The sequence below is a fragment of the Macrobrachium rosenbergii genome, chromosome 36 (assembly GCF_040412425.1).
Source record: "Macrobrachium rosenbergii isolate ZJJX-2024 chromosome 36, ASM4041242v1, whole genome shotgun sequence".
Taxonomy (NCBI): Eukaryota; Metazoa; Arthropoda; class Malacostraca; order Decapoda; family Palaemonidae; genus Macrobrachium; species Macrobrachium rosenbergii.
Genome location: NC_089776.1, coordinates 6,572,528 through 6,587,917, shown reverse-complemented (window position 1 = coordinate 6,587,917; position 15,390 = coordinate 6,572,528). Strand labels below are relative to the sequence as shown.

The following is a 15,390-nucleotide window of genomic DNA, read 5'->3' as shown; positions in this document are numbered from 1 at the left end:
CACAAGCGTCCTTTAATATCAATTCGCTCTCCCTCGGAGATAATATATTTTCATATATGTTACCCGAAGGGAATCTTTTAGTTGATAATAAGTTCGTCGCCTCGTGGGCTCGAACCGCGGAAGACAAGAACTCGGGACTACAGTGACGCGCATTAAACCACACGGCCATCAAGTGTGGTTTTTATATATGTATATATATATATATATATATATATATATATATATATATATATATATATATATATATATATATAACACATATATTAGATGAGCCATAACATATCGAATATCTCAGAACACAACACGGCACACAACTGGAACGCTGTGTAAATCGCCCACAGGTGACAGACCCAATAATTAAACTGATTGCGCGTCGGAAGATTAATCCTTATAATATTTACCCTGGCCACGAACACTTTCCGCTAATTCTGGTAACGGGGGAAAGGTGGGAAATACGGTGATTACATCACCTGACTGAATCTAGGAGAATTGCTTCGCACGTAGGTTTGATTAAGTGGGGAAATGTTTACGAATGCCGGGTGTAATTGGTTTTATTTATGTACTTGGTTATGTGTGGGTGTGTATATATAGTATATATATATATATATATATATATATATATATATATATATATATATATATATATATATATATATATATATATATATATATATATATATTTCCGTAAAACATAAACAAATGACTGTAAATATCATTAAGATAATGACCCCCGAAAACCCTTTGGCGGGACACCATCTAGGAAAGATCCAGATAGTTTAACCAGACCACTGGGCTGATTTTGGGCTCGTTTAGGGATGGCCCGGAGGATTAGGATGAAATGGAACACCAGATCTAGGCCACAAGCCAAGCGCTGGGACCAAATAGGTCATTCGGTGTGGCGATGAATGAAAATGAGGATATTTTTTTTTATAATTTTAAAAATCAGAATAAGTACGATCTTAAAAATGTGTATTTATTTTTTTAATTAAAACCCCTTAAGAGTCTTTGTATGTTCATTATTTATTTAATTAATTTTATATTTTATCCATTAAACGAAATTTTTAAAAAAGGCAATTTTAAAAATCAGAACTAGTTAAGGAAGAATTTTAAAAATTCGCCATTTTCTTTCATTAAACGCCCTAAGCGGTTATTTGCATTTTCATTATTCATTTATTTATTTTTTACATTTTACCGATCAAATCACATTTGTTCGCGAATATTAAAATTGGAATGACTGAAAATTCTGATGATTCTGATAAAATTTCCATGAAGAATTTCTTTTCGAAAGTTGATATATACAGCTGTTGGCTATATTTTGGACATTCACACAACACATGTTTAATTGCTTGTATCACTTTGCTCTCCGAGCATTCGGGAGCAAGGTGATGTGTGGGCTGTTCATCAAAAGTAACCACTTGCCAAGCGAGTATGGCCTGTTCGAGGATGCGTCAGAATTGGGCTTCACTTGATTTCCTGTTCGACCCTGAGGAAAATGACTGTAATATCTCAAAGATAATACACGGCAAAGGTTCTGTTACCAGTAATAATTGTCGTTATTAGATATTATCATTATTTTTCAGAAGATGAACCCTATTCATATGGAACAAACCCACCAAAGGAGCCATGGACTTGAAATTCTTCAAACTTCCAAAGAAGCCCTAAAATGGCAGACTGCAGTATCTGCAAAACTACAAGACTGAGAAAAATGGCAGATACTCCCTTGCCTTACGACTGATTTGGCAGACACTGCAAATGGGACCCCCCTAAATAAAGCATCGAAGAATCATTCTGAAACTGCAGTAACTTTTGTATTAGTGTTTCACGAGCCCAGTAGATGGCATATCTCAGTTTCGAAGATTCTGTAGATACTGCAGTTTTCCATTTTGGGACAGTGTGGTGTCCATTCGAAAGCAGTAACAGAAGGAATTACAGAAAGAAGAGATTAGTTATTAGAAAAACAGATAAATTAGCAACTAAATAAATAGAAATGTTCGGTAAAATATTAAGATAGAAGTTGAACTGTATTGGGGTAGCAATGCATCGCATCTTCGCTTGAACTTCTGAAGAAGTTTCAATTGCACGACATCCGCAGTAGGGAGGATGTTCCAGAGTCCAGCGGTGTGAGGAATAAAGGAGCTTTGCTGCACGTCAGAATATAATTCCACTGTGAATCTAGAGTAGCCCTGAAGAAGACCATAGTTGGTCGAAACAGCTGTTGGCACAGGAACGAATAAACAAAGCAGCGCTTTAAAATTAATAAGCTCGTAAAAAACAGCTGTTTTTATACAAATCCACAATTGTACATTGTATTACTATGTAAAAGATAACAAGTAAAAAATGCGCCGAAGTTTCTTCGGCGCAATCGATTTTTCTGTGCAGCGTATAATGCGGCATGAAACTTTCAGCCACGGCCCATGGAACTCTCAGCCGCGGCTCATGGAACTCAGCCAGGGTCCGGTGTTGGTACCTATAGCCGTGCCAGAAGTACGACTAGGGCTAACTTTAACCTTAAACAAAATCAAAACTACTCAGGCTAGAGGGCTGCAATTTGGTATGTTTGATGATTGGAGGGTGGATGATCAACGTACCAATTTGCAGCCCCCTAGCCTCTGTAGTTTGTAAGATCTGAGGGCGGACAGGAAAAATGAGGACAGAATAAAGTGGGGACGGACGGACAAACAACCATCTCAATAGTTTTCTTTTACAGAAAACTAAAAAAGGTTTTCGAACACCTGAACGGTTTTCCTCATCAGTGATGATGTTGAAATACAAAGCGAGAGAGAGAGAGAGAGAGAGAGAGAGAGAGAGAGAGAGAGAGAGAGGGGCAGGTTTCTTGTGAAGAGTTTCAGCTATATTCTCCTTGCATTTTAACACACTTTTATCTATTTATTAATTTATCAATTTTATTTTTTTCTTTTTAATAAGTGAGATCTCTTCTTTCTGTATTACCCTTTACCTTCTCTTACTTCCTAATGAACACCATAATATTCTTTGGAAGCCTGAATAATAATAATAATAATAATAATAATAATAATAATAATAATAATAATAATAATAATAATAATAATAATAAGTGTAAACGAAAAGGCGACTCGATTGTCCAGTAAGTTAAAATATAATTGTTGGGCAGGCGTACAAATTTATATAATTTAGTTCATTTCATACCTAAGTAAGAACAGTTATTTAGATATTTCATCCGCGGGAGGCAGCGAAAATAAGCTCGAAGAGATTATTATTATTATTATTATTATTATTATTATTATTATTGAGAAGATGAACCCTATTCATATGGAACAAGCCCTCCGGGGCGAGCGTTGAATTGAAATTCAAGCTTCATTAGGAAGAAGTAAGAGGAGGTAAATGAAAAAATGAAAAAATGAAAAAATGGATTAATAAATAGGTGAATGGATAAAAACGTATCAAAATACAAGAAGAATAGGATTAGGGTTGTAATGCATTGAATTTTCGCTTGAACTGAAAAAGTACCAAACTCGGAGGCTGTTCTAAAGTCCAGCGGTTGTGTGGAACTCAGTAACATGATGATGGCTGTGTTGGAACACACACACACACACACACACACACACACACACACGCAAACTGCGTCAGTTAACGAAATCGGCTTTTATTATCAGCCGTTCGTATTCGAGTGTGACAGCACAGAACGAACAGGTGTGTTCGTTCATCTGCTAACTAACCAACACATGCATTCGCATCCGGATGGTGGCTCGTCGTTTACATCCCGAGGTCATTTGCTCCAAAGAGGCGTCTCTCATTTAATGGGATCACGCAACGGTGAGAAAATAATTATAGCCTCTTTTATCAATTTTCGATTTAGTTTGAGCAATGGGAATCACGCTTCGGGTTCCGGTCTAGACTAGGAATGACGAGTGCATTCCAAATGGCACTTTTAATCAGGACGGTTTTCTGTTACTCGGTCGGACCAGATGAACGAACCCATTGTCACAGTCGTCCGGAAAATTAATAGTTTGACGTTTACAAATTTACAATGAGTTGAATACAAAAAAAAAAAGATTCAGAAAAATTAATACTTGACATTCACAAGCGTACAATAAGAGGAATAAAAAAAATCCCAAAATTGATAATTTGACATTCATAAATTTACAATAAATGGAATACAGAAAAAAAAATCTTCCAAAAATTAATACTTTGGCGTTCACAAGCGTACAATAAGTGGAATACAAAAATAACCTTCAGAAAAATTAATACTTCGACATTCAATACATGTACAATAAATGGAATACAAAAAAAACTTCAGAGAAATTAATACTTCGACATTTACAAGCGTACAATGAGAGTGGAATACAAAAAAAAAATCAGAAAAATTAATACTTGACATTCACAAGCGTACAATAAGTGGAATACAAACAAAGAATCAGAAAATGAATACTTCGACTTTCATAAATTTACAATAGGTGGAATACAAAAAAAAAAAAAATTCAGAAAAACTAATACTTTGACACTGGCAAGCGTACAATAAAAGGAATCCAAAAAAACAATTAAGAAAAATTAATACTTCGACATTCACAAGCGTACAACAAGTGGAATACAAACAAAAAAAAATCAGAAAAATTAATATTATTATTATTATTAATATAGAATGGGATATAGAATTTAGGCCAAAGACCAAGCGCTGGGTCCTATGGGGTCATTCAGCGCTGGAACGGAAATTGAGAATAAAAAGGTCTGAAAGGCGTGACAGAAGGAAAACCTTTTTCAACTGCACTCTAAACCCATTCTTAGGAGAGGGTTGATGAAAGTCAGATGGAAGAAAGAGAATATGAACGGACGTACAGTAAAGAAAGGATGAAAGGGGTTGTAGCAGCTTGGGGCCTAAGGAAGGAACGCTGCTAAGATCTTAATGGAGCAATGACTACAGTGCACCACGTGAGGTGCACTGACGGCGGTATTTCCCTGCCGGGCAACGCTATTACTGTAATACAAAATACTGCAACACAAAATTTTGTAACACAAACGCGTCGTCAGTAATCGTTTAAATATATATATATATATATATATATATATATATATATATATATATATATATATATATATATATATATATATATATATATATATATATATATTATTTCAAGAGACTTTGGAAAGAACTCACAGTCACTTTTATCTTCGCCATTTATCGAATTCAGTATTATTATTATTATTATTATTATTATTATTATTATTAAATTGACTCAATTTACTCACGGCCCTCGCTATTTATAACAATTTCAAACGGACGATTTAATTAATTGAATCTTTTGACAGTCTATTTTTGTGTTCCACTGACTGTACATTTGCGAATGTCAAAATAATAATAATAATAATAATAATAATAATAATAATAATCAATATCAAGCGACAGCCATTGGGATGCACTTGTCATTGAGATAACTTTTATGGATTATTCGGTAACTTTTACTGATTATCCTGTAACTTTTATGGATTATTCTTTAATATTTATGGATTATTTTTAACGTTTATGGATTATTATGTTGCACTTATCATCGAGGTAATTTTTATGGATTATCCTGTAAAGTTTATGGATTATTCTTTAATGTTTATGGACTATTCTTTATCGTTTATGGATTATTAAGATGTACTTATCATCTAGGTAGAGCTTTTAAGGATTATCCAGTAACGTTCATGGATTATTCTGTAACGTTTATGGATTATTCTGTAACCTTTATGGGTTATCCTGTAACTTTTATGGATTATCCTGTAACTTTTATGGATTATACTGTAACGTTTGTGGATTATTTTTTTACGTTTATGGATTATTAAGATGCACTTATCATCGTGGTAACCTTTATGGATTATTCTTTAACGTTTATGGATTGTTTTTTAACGTTTATGGGTTATTCTGTAACGTTCATGAATTATTAGAATGCAATTATCATCGAGGTAATTTTTATGGATTATCCAGTAACGTTTATGGGTTATTCTCTAACATTTATGGATTATTATTTAACGTTTATGGGCTAACGTTTATGGGTTATTCTTTAACGTTCATAGATTGTTGTGTAACGTTTATAGGGTATTCTTTAACGTTTATGGATTATTTTTTACGTTTATGGATTATTCTTTAACGTTTATGGATTATTCTTTAAAGTTTACGGATTATTTTTAACGTTTATTGGATTATTCTGTAACGTTCATGGATTATTCCTTAACGTTTATGGATTATCCTGTAACGTTTATGGATCATTCTTTAACTTTATGGATTATTCTGTAATGTTTATGGAATATTCTGTAATGTTTATGGATTATTCCTTAAAGCTTATGGATTATTTTGTAACGTTTACGGATTATTAGCCTGACGAAGATCAGCAGGAATGCCAAAAAAGAGCCAATTGAACCACTTAATTCACTCTTTATTACAATGCGTTACTACTCTGATGTTATTCACCTTGAATTTGAATAATAATAATAATAATAATAATAATAATAATAATAATAATAATAATAATAATATTTTGTTACTTCTTTCAAATGAACACCATAACGTTCTTTGAAAGCTTCTTGAATTTCAACCCAATGGCCCCTTTGGTGGGCTTGTTCCACATGAACAGGGTTCTTCATCTTCTGAATAATAATAATAATAATAATAATAATAATAATAATAATAATAATAATAATCAGTTATCACAAACAACCACTCTTCCCATACCTGGCAAGCCATCAACACCTGCTGATAATTCATTTCCCATTTCGAAATTCAAGCGATCAGCGCGATCTCTAATCTGACTGTGTTTGGACATGAGCGCAGCTCCGAGAGACGAATTGCCTAGAAAAATAATATATATCATTTTTCTTGTTATCTAGAGAGTCTTCCCCGGTTTTAGGTTCCTGGTAATTGCCAGTGAGTGGTTCGTGTGTGCTTAGATAAAAGGCGAACTGTTTCATTCCACCTTTTCGATTGCGACTTACACCTGTTCGCTTCCAAAGGTGATTTAGTATTTTTATTTTTTACTGCGTTGGATGAGTTCGTGTCTTCCACTGAAAGATGTGACTCTATTCTGTTATTATTATTATTATTATTATTATTATTATTATTATTATTATTATTATTATTATTATTTACTTAATTTCCAGTTCTGTTTGTGTGTGAAGTTTCGACTGAAATGATTTACAAGATAGCAAGAATGGCTTTTAACCAACACGTGTGTATATATATATATATATATATATATATATATATATATATATATATATATATATATATATATATATATATATATATACTCGTATATATTATGTGTGTGTGTATATGTAGGACAATTACGCTTACCGTATGATTAAGCGTCGCACATCTCTCGCCCTTCAGCCTGTCACCAGTAATGAGGAAACGATTTCCCTCTTGCGATAAACGCAGCTAAAATGAGTGGACACGTGTGCCTAGCGCCGCCGATCATCCGAGATACGCGTCAGAGATTAACATACCGGTAATACGTGGAAGGATAAACAATAACGGGCATTTATCGTGTGACGTCAATGGGAATTACAAATTGACGTTGGTGATTTTGTGCAGAAGTTTCGTTTTTCTTTTGATTTTTCCAGCGTTCATTTCAGTGACTGACAATCTCATTACGTGGACACGAAGAATCCGCGAGTGCTTTGCCCGACACGAAAGCGAAAGAGATATGTGTTCGTGATTTGGTTCCAGGGGAATTGATGTTAAAAGAAGACGTCCGGAAGTTAATTTTTCTGTGAAATCCGAAAGAGAACACATGCAAAACTTAATTTACTGCAAAATAGATGACATACAAAACTTAATTAAGACCTCTAAACTTTATTTACGGCAAAGAGATGCCTCCAAACTTAATTTGCTGCAAAATAGAAGACATCCAAAGCTTAATTTACTGCGGAATAGACACCTCCAAATTTAATTTGCTGCCAAATAGAAGACCTCCAAAATTTAATTTATTGTAAACTGCAAAATAGAAGATATCCAAAACTTAATTTACTGCGAAATAGAAGACATCCAAAACTTAATTTACTGCAAAATAGACGATCCAAAATTTAATTTGCTGCGAAATAGAAGACATCCAAAACTTAATTTACTGTAAATTGCAAAATAGTAGACATCCAAAACTTAATTTACTACAAAATAGAAAACATCCAAAACTTAATTTACTGGGAAACAGAAGACATCCAAAATTTAATTTACTGGGAAATAGAAGACATCCAAAATTTAATTTACTGGGAAATAGAAGACATCCAAAACTTAATTTACTGGGAAACAGAAGACATCCAAAATTTAATTTACTGGGAAATAGAAGACATCCAAAACTTAATTTACTGGGAAACAGAAGACCCCAAAACTTAATTTACTGGGAAACAGAAGACATCCAAAATTTAATTTACTGAGAAATAGAAAACATCCAAAACTTAATTTACTGGGAAATAGAAGACATCCAAAACATAATTTACTGGGAAACAGAAGACATCCAAAATTTAATTTACTGGGAAATAGAAAAGGCATCCAAAACATAATTTACTGGGAAATAGAAGACATCCAAAATTTAATTTACTGGGAAATAGAAGACATCCAAAACTTAATTTACTGAGAAATAGAAGGCATGCAAAATTTAATTTACTGGGAAATAGAAGACATCCAAAACATAATTTACTGGGAAATAGAAGACATCCAAAACTTAATTTACTGAGAAACAGAAAATATCCAAAGCGGGAGTTCCCCATGGTTCTCAACTGGTGGTCAATGGACCACTAGCGTCCATGGTGATATTCTGAGCGGTCCTCGGGACGTTCAATATATTTGGTAATAAACTGGAGATTGGTACATATATTTTTATATTTACTGAAAGCTCGAGAACAAAATATATCCATATAAATAACTAGCCATTCGTTTTATTTTGTTATTCATATTAAAAGAATATAATGCCAATCTTCAGTTTGTAATTCTTATGTGAGATACACATTTCAGTTCAAAATCAAGAAGAGATTTCCTTCTATACAAATTCATAACGCAATCAAGGAGGGGGTTTCCCTCTATGCGTGGTAAAACTGGCTCATTCTTTGACAAAATAAGGGAGTGTTTCCTTCTGTACTAAGTCAAAAGGGATTTCCTTCTTTAAAAAGTTAGAAAGGTTCAATTCTCTGACAAAACCGGGGACGGATTTCTGTCAATGCAAAGTCAAACTGGATCAGTTCTTTGGCAAAGTGAGGGAGAGATTGCTCTCCATACAAAGTCAGACTGGTTCAGTTCTTTGATAAAATCAAGGAGTGATTTCCATCCATACAAAATCAAGCTAGTCCAATTCTTTGACAAAATCGAGAAGGGATTTCCCTCTATACAAAGTCAAACTGGTTCAGTTCACTGACAAAATCATAGAATAATTTCTCTCCATGCAAAGTCAAACTGGTTTAGTTCTTTGACAAAATCATGGAATAATTTCTCTCCATGCAAAGTCAAACTGGTTCAGTTCTTTGACAAAATCAAAAAGGAATTTCTTTCTATATACAAGGTCAAACTGGTTAAAAATTTTGAAGAAATAAGGAGGGATTTCCTTCCAGTTCAAAGTCGAACTGGTTCAATTCATTGACCACATCAGGGAAGAATTTCTCTCCATACAAAATCAAACTGGTTCAATTTTTTGACAAAATCAGGGAGGAATTTCTCTCCGTGCGAAGTCAAACTGGTTCAGTTCTTTGACAAAATCAAAGAGGAATTTCTCCCCATACAAAATCAAACTGGTTCAATTCCTTGACCACATCGTGGATCCAATTCCCCACATACAAAGTAATACCATCCCAATTCCTGACAAAAAAAATCCTGAGGCCTAAACGACCTTGACTCAGTCCCACGAGACCTCCGGAGCCGGAAAAAGGAAAAAGAGGTCCCAGACATTCCATCATCAGCTAAGAGACAGGAGGAACCTCCGACTGATGATGATGATAACCTTTGCCAGCACGAGACCAAATGAATGTGGAATCCTTCACGCAATCCGAGTTCCGTCGAAGGCCCCGATCCGGGGGAGGTTTTCTGGGGCGTCGAAACCCGGAGATTAGATCGTCCCTCACAGGCAGAAAGAGAGGTGGTGGGCGGGGGCGGGGGAGGGGGCGGGTGAGGTGTATTAGGCGAGAGAGAAGCCAATGAACAAATATCGGAAATAAAGGAAATATTTCTACAGCCGTGAACGTGTGATTAGATGGTTGCATCCTGCAATCCCCCGCTCCGTTTAGGATTTCTCAAGGATGGAGGATGCAATAGGTTCTAGAGGATTTTTCAAGGATGGGGGATGCTTTAAAGACACAGTAGCAATTAGAGGATTTCTCAAGGATGGAGGATGCAATAGATTCTAGAGGATTTTTCAAGGATGGGGGATGCTTTAAAGACACAGTAGCAATTAGAGGATTTCTCAAGGATGGAGGATGCCTATAGACTCAGTAGCATTCTAGAGGATTTCTCAAGGATGGAGGACGCCTATAGACATATAGCAATATATTCTAGAGGATTTCTGAAGGATGGAGAATGCCTAAAGACACAGTTGCAATTAGAGGATTTCTCAAGGATGGAGGATGCCTATAGACACAGTAGAAATTAGAGGATTTCTCAAGGATGCAGGATACCTATAGACACAGTAGCAATAAATCTTAGAAGGATTTCTCAAGGATGGGGATGTCTATAGACCCAGTAGCAATAAATTCTAGAGGATTTTACAAGGATGGAGGATGCTTATAGACAATAAATTCTAGAGGATTTCTCAAGGATGGAGGATGCCTAAATACACAATAGCAGTTATTATTATTATTATTATTATTATTATTATTATTATTATTATTATTATTATTATTATTATTACTGGAGAAACAAATCCAATGATTGAAAACGGGAATCGAACAGATTCCCGAAAGCTCTCTCTCTACAGATTTATATTTATATATATCTGTACCCATAAATTAGTATATGGATTTTTGTCTCCATTTCAAAGACTCACGTTACCATGAGTTTCTTTTTAATAATGACTATAGTAATATAAATTACCATAGTAATTTACTTTCAATTTACTTTTTCACCGACAGAAGTCGATGGTGAACTATTAACTACAATTTTAATCGCCACTAAAATATTATAGTTGAATGCTTCATTCGAGAAATGCAGTTGAAACTTTTAAAATGACGCTTCATTAATATATATATATATATATATATATATATATATATATATATATATATATATATATATATATATATATATAATCATTAAGCTACAAATGTCGTTTAATATCCAATTCACGCTACTTCGGGAATATCCCCGATGGGGAATTATCACCGATGGGGAAACAATTGTAGCTTAATGATCATATACAAATCACGGCGATGTGATAAAAAATTCATATATATATATATATATATATATATATATATATATATATATATATATATATATATATATATATATATATATATATATATATATATATATATATATATATATATATATATATAGAGAGAGAGAGAGAGAGAGAGAGAGAGAGAGAGAGAGAGAGAGAGAGAGAGAGAGATGGATGAGCAGTAAAGAGAGAAAGAGAAAGAACACATCACACTTCACATAGCAATATACCAAAATGCTAAAAAAAAATATGACCAAATTCACTAAAATGAATCAGATATATTCACTATGAAATTCAGTGCATCAAAATTTCCCGAAAACATCGAGAAGAAGAGGAAAGATGAGTACATTAAAGCAATCGACAGTTAGCAAAACTATTCACGCTGCTATCGTGTTTCTTGTGAATATTAGTATCAAAGTAATAATCATAATTATTGTGATTTGGCAGAGGGACTCCAGAGTTGGGGGGCTGGGGGGAGCGAAGCACTCCATCCCCACCTGGCTAGGTCAGAACACGGCGTCCTAGGTTAGGTCAAGTTAGTTTAGGGCATGGCGCTCTTAGTTAGGTTAGGTTAGGTTAGGGCATGGCACTATTAGTTAGGTTAGGTTAGGTCAGGGCATGGTGCCCTAAGCTAGGTTAGGTTAGGGCACAGCACCCAAGCTATATTAGGTTAGGGCACAGTGCCCTACATTAGGTTAGATTATGGCACGGTGCCCCAAGTTAGGTTAGTTTAGGTTGGGGCACGGCACCCGTAAGTTAGGTTAGGTTAGGTTAGGGCACGGTGCCCTAAGCCCTATAAGTTATATTAGGTTAGGTTAGGGCACAGCGCCCTAAGTTTTGTTAGGTTAGGTTAGGGCACAGAGCCCTAAGTTAGGTTAGGATGGTAAGGTCTGGTTAGGTTAGGCTAGGTTAGGGCATGACGCCCTAAGTCAGGTCAGGAAGGTAAAATATGATTAGGTCAGGACACGCCATTCTAAAAGGAAAGGTTAATATTTCTCGCACCTACCCCCTGAAAATATAATTTATAATTTCCTTTTTTCAAATATTCTAATGAAAATATTAAAATATTTCTCTCTCTCTCTCTCTTTCTCTCTCTCTCTCTCTCTCTCTCTCTCTCTCTCTCTCTCTCTATATATATATATATATATATATATATATATATATATATATATATATATATATATATATATATATATATATATATATATATATATGAGTCTATTGAATCACGAACATCCAACAATGAAAAAAAATAAATTCTTTATTCAATAATTCGCAGTGAATGATATTATGATATCCGCATATTTACGATTATGATAATCACGCGACTTCAAAAGGTAAGTCGCTATAATGAAAGGGTGTTCCGTGACGAATTACAATGTACATTCGCTCTGGCCGACCGAAAGGAAATATAATGACATGTACTGGTCACATTTATGGCAATACAAAGATTATGAGATCAAACCTTGGCGTCTCGAGTTCATGGTATTTTTGGGTGAACTACTTTGCACAAAAATACTTTTGAAAATCGGAAAATGAAATGTAAATAAATTTGACCATGGCGTCGCAAGGGAATAGAGAAAAACTTTGGGAATTTAACCCAGCTCTTATCAGTTCGAATCTATAAATTTATTGCAGCTCAGCGGATAATGCTTAGAAGATTATATCATTCCCTGGGTAGCAATATATATATATATATATATATATATATATATATATATATATATATATATATATTTATATATATACATAGCCTATACATATACTTTTCTAAAGTGTTCAAGGCAACTTGGAGATAAATCTGTCATTTCCCCTTTCTCCAAAATTTTCACCCACCCCTAAAACCCAGTCCTAGGGTTCTGTATAAGAAATATTTTAATAGTAGGCAAAATATGAAATCCTCCCTCCATTATTGCAGTTGCAAAATTTATGTCTGCCATTTTGAAACACCGTTTTTCCGCGCTACTGTGAATTACTTATTATTACTGTGTTATCTTCTTTTTTGCAATTTGTGAAAGCAAACTAAAAGCGTGAGATAAAAATGTGGGTAATTTGATCTACTTTTTCTGTATTTCCCCTTTACACTGTTACTTCATCCCAATGAACACAATATTTTTTGCAAGTCTCTGGAATTTCAAGTCACATTGGCTCCCCCTTTGGTGGGCTAGGTCCGTATGAAGAGAGGGTTGATTTTGTAATAATAATAATAATAATAATAATAATAATAATAATAATAATAATAATAATAATAATGAATACACTCCATATTCTTTGGAAGCTTGAACTTCAAGTCAATGGCCCCTTTGGTGGGCTTGTTCCATATATGGGCTAATTAATATAATAATAATAATAATAATAATAATAATAATAATAATAATAATAATAATAATGAATAAACTATATTTTTGGAAGCTTGAACTTCAAGTCAATGGCCCCTGTGGTGGGCTTGTTCCATATGAATGGGGTTCCTCATCTTCTGAATAATAATAATAATAATAATAATAATAATAATAATAATAATAATAATAATAATAAAGCGAAATGAAGCTAATTCAAGCTATCTGTACCGGTCTTCAAACCCACAAAGAGATCTTATCATGCAAATCCCTCCAACGGGAGATGAACCATTGTACCTGAAGGCGACTCAAATAAGACCTTGTCATGCAAAGCTCTCCGGCAGGAGACGACTCACTCACTCTACCTGAAGGCGAACGAACAAGGAAGGAAGGGAGCGACGTCACCTCACCTGGCGCATAATAAGGCAGAGCGGGCGGAAGGGCGGTCATCGCGGGCGGCGTGGGCCAGGCCCCTGAGATGGACGAGGTAGAGGGCACGGAGAAGGCGGTGGGTTGGCTGCCGACGATCTCAGGGCTGAGCATCTGTGGGCGCGGCCGCAGCGGGCAGTGGGCCCCTCCTGCCGGCGGGGAGTCCTGGGGCCTAGCCAACGTGAAAGGGGGAGAATCCTCGGGGCGGCTATATAATGTCCTTCAGGAGAGTCGCCGCCGCCGCAGGAGTGGAGGAAGAGGATCGACTGGGATCTCTCTCTCTCTCTCTCTCTCTCTCTTTCAGGTGCCTGTTTCGTTCCTTCGGCCGAGGGTCAAGCACTTATCCCCAAAAGCATCCGCGGGGAGGGCGCTATCGACACCCCAAGTGGACCGATAGGATTAAGGACACCACTACAGAGTCTCCCGCAGAAGTCGCAGCAGCAGAAGCACGCGACCCTTTCTTTTCAATCCTCCTTCGGGAATCTACACTATTACTACCCTTACTATTTCTACTGCAGTCTTCTTCTTCTTCTTCCTCCAACCTGAGAAGAAGAACCACCATCGCCTGACGATGTCCTCCTAACGGCACGACGAGACGACGACTACGAAGGTACTTAGAGTTCTTCTCTCTTCGTTCACCATCACTCACAAAATATTTATCTTTATCTTTAATCTTTTTCACAGCGCTGGGCAGCAGCGGCCGCTGTTTGGGCGGCGCGCCGATAACTCACAGAGGGAGGGGAAAGATAGAGAGAAAGAGAGAGAGAGAGAGGGGGAGAGAGAGAGAGAGAGTAGAGTGTGTGTGTGTGAGAGAGAGAGAGAGGTAGGTAGGTAGGTCGCGGCGGCGGCGGCGGCGGCGGGGAACACCATACACACACACACACACACACACACGCACACACACGCCGACCGATCTTTTCGCGGGGGAAACGGCTATACCACTACTCCTGACGCACCTGCGACTAACTAGTGACTACACCTGCGTTCATTCGCAAAATATACACTGACTACCTAAACCTGCTTGCCTCCGTCGCCGCCACCTGCTGTCCTCACGGGCGAAGGGAAACTCGATCTTATTGGTCTCCGCCGACAGGCGAGGCCTCCATCGCCGCGCCCATTGGGCGCGAGGCGGGGCTTCCGCCGCGGGAGCCGGCGGAGGCGATTGGCGGGGAGGGCGAGGTGGGCGGGGTTTCGGGGCGGGGCGGGGCCCTCTTCTTCTCGGAGCTGGCGGGAAATGAACAAAGTTAGAG

At 36.3% G+C, this 15,390-nt stretch overlaps 1 protein-coding gene across 1 annotated transcript in view; it reads right to left on the bottom strand.

The window, feature by feature from the left end:
- Positions 1–15,145, bottom strand: part of LOC136856580 (paired box protein Pax-2a-like) — a 24,360-nt gene extending 9,215 nt beyond the window's left edge. The window contains exon 1 of the mRNA XM_067134459.1: positions 14,122–15,145. Coding sequence (XP_066990560.1) covers positions 14,122–14,254 — 133 coding nt within the window. The 5' untranslated portion in view covers positions 14,255–15,145. The remainder of the gene's footprint in view (positions 1–14,121) is intronic.
- Between the last annotated feature and the right edge of the window lie 245 nt (positions 15,146–15,390).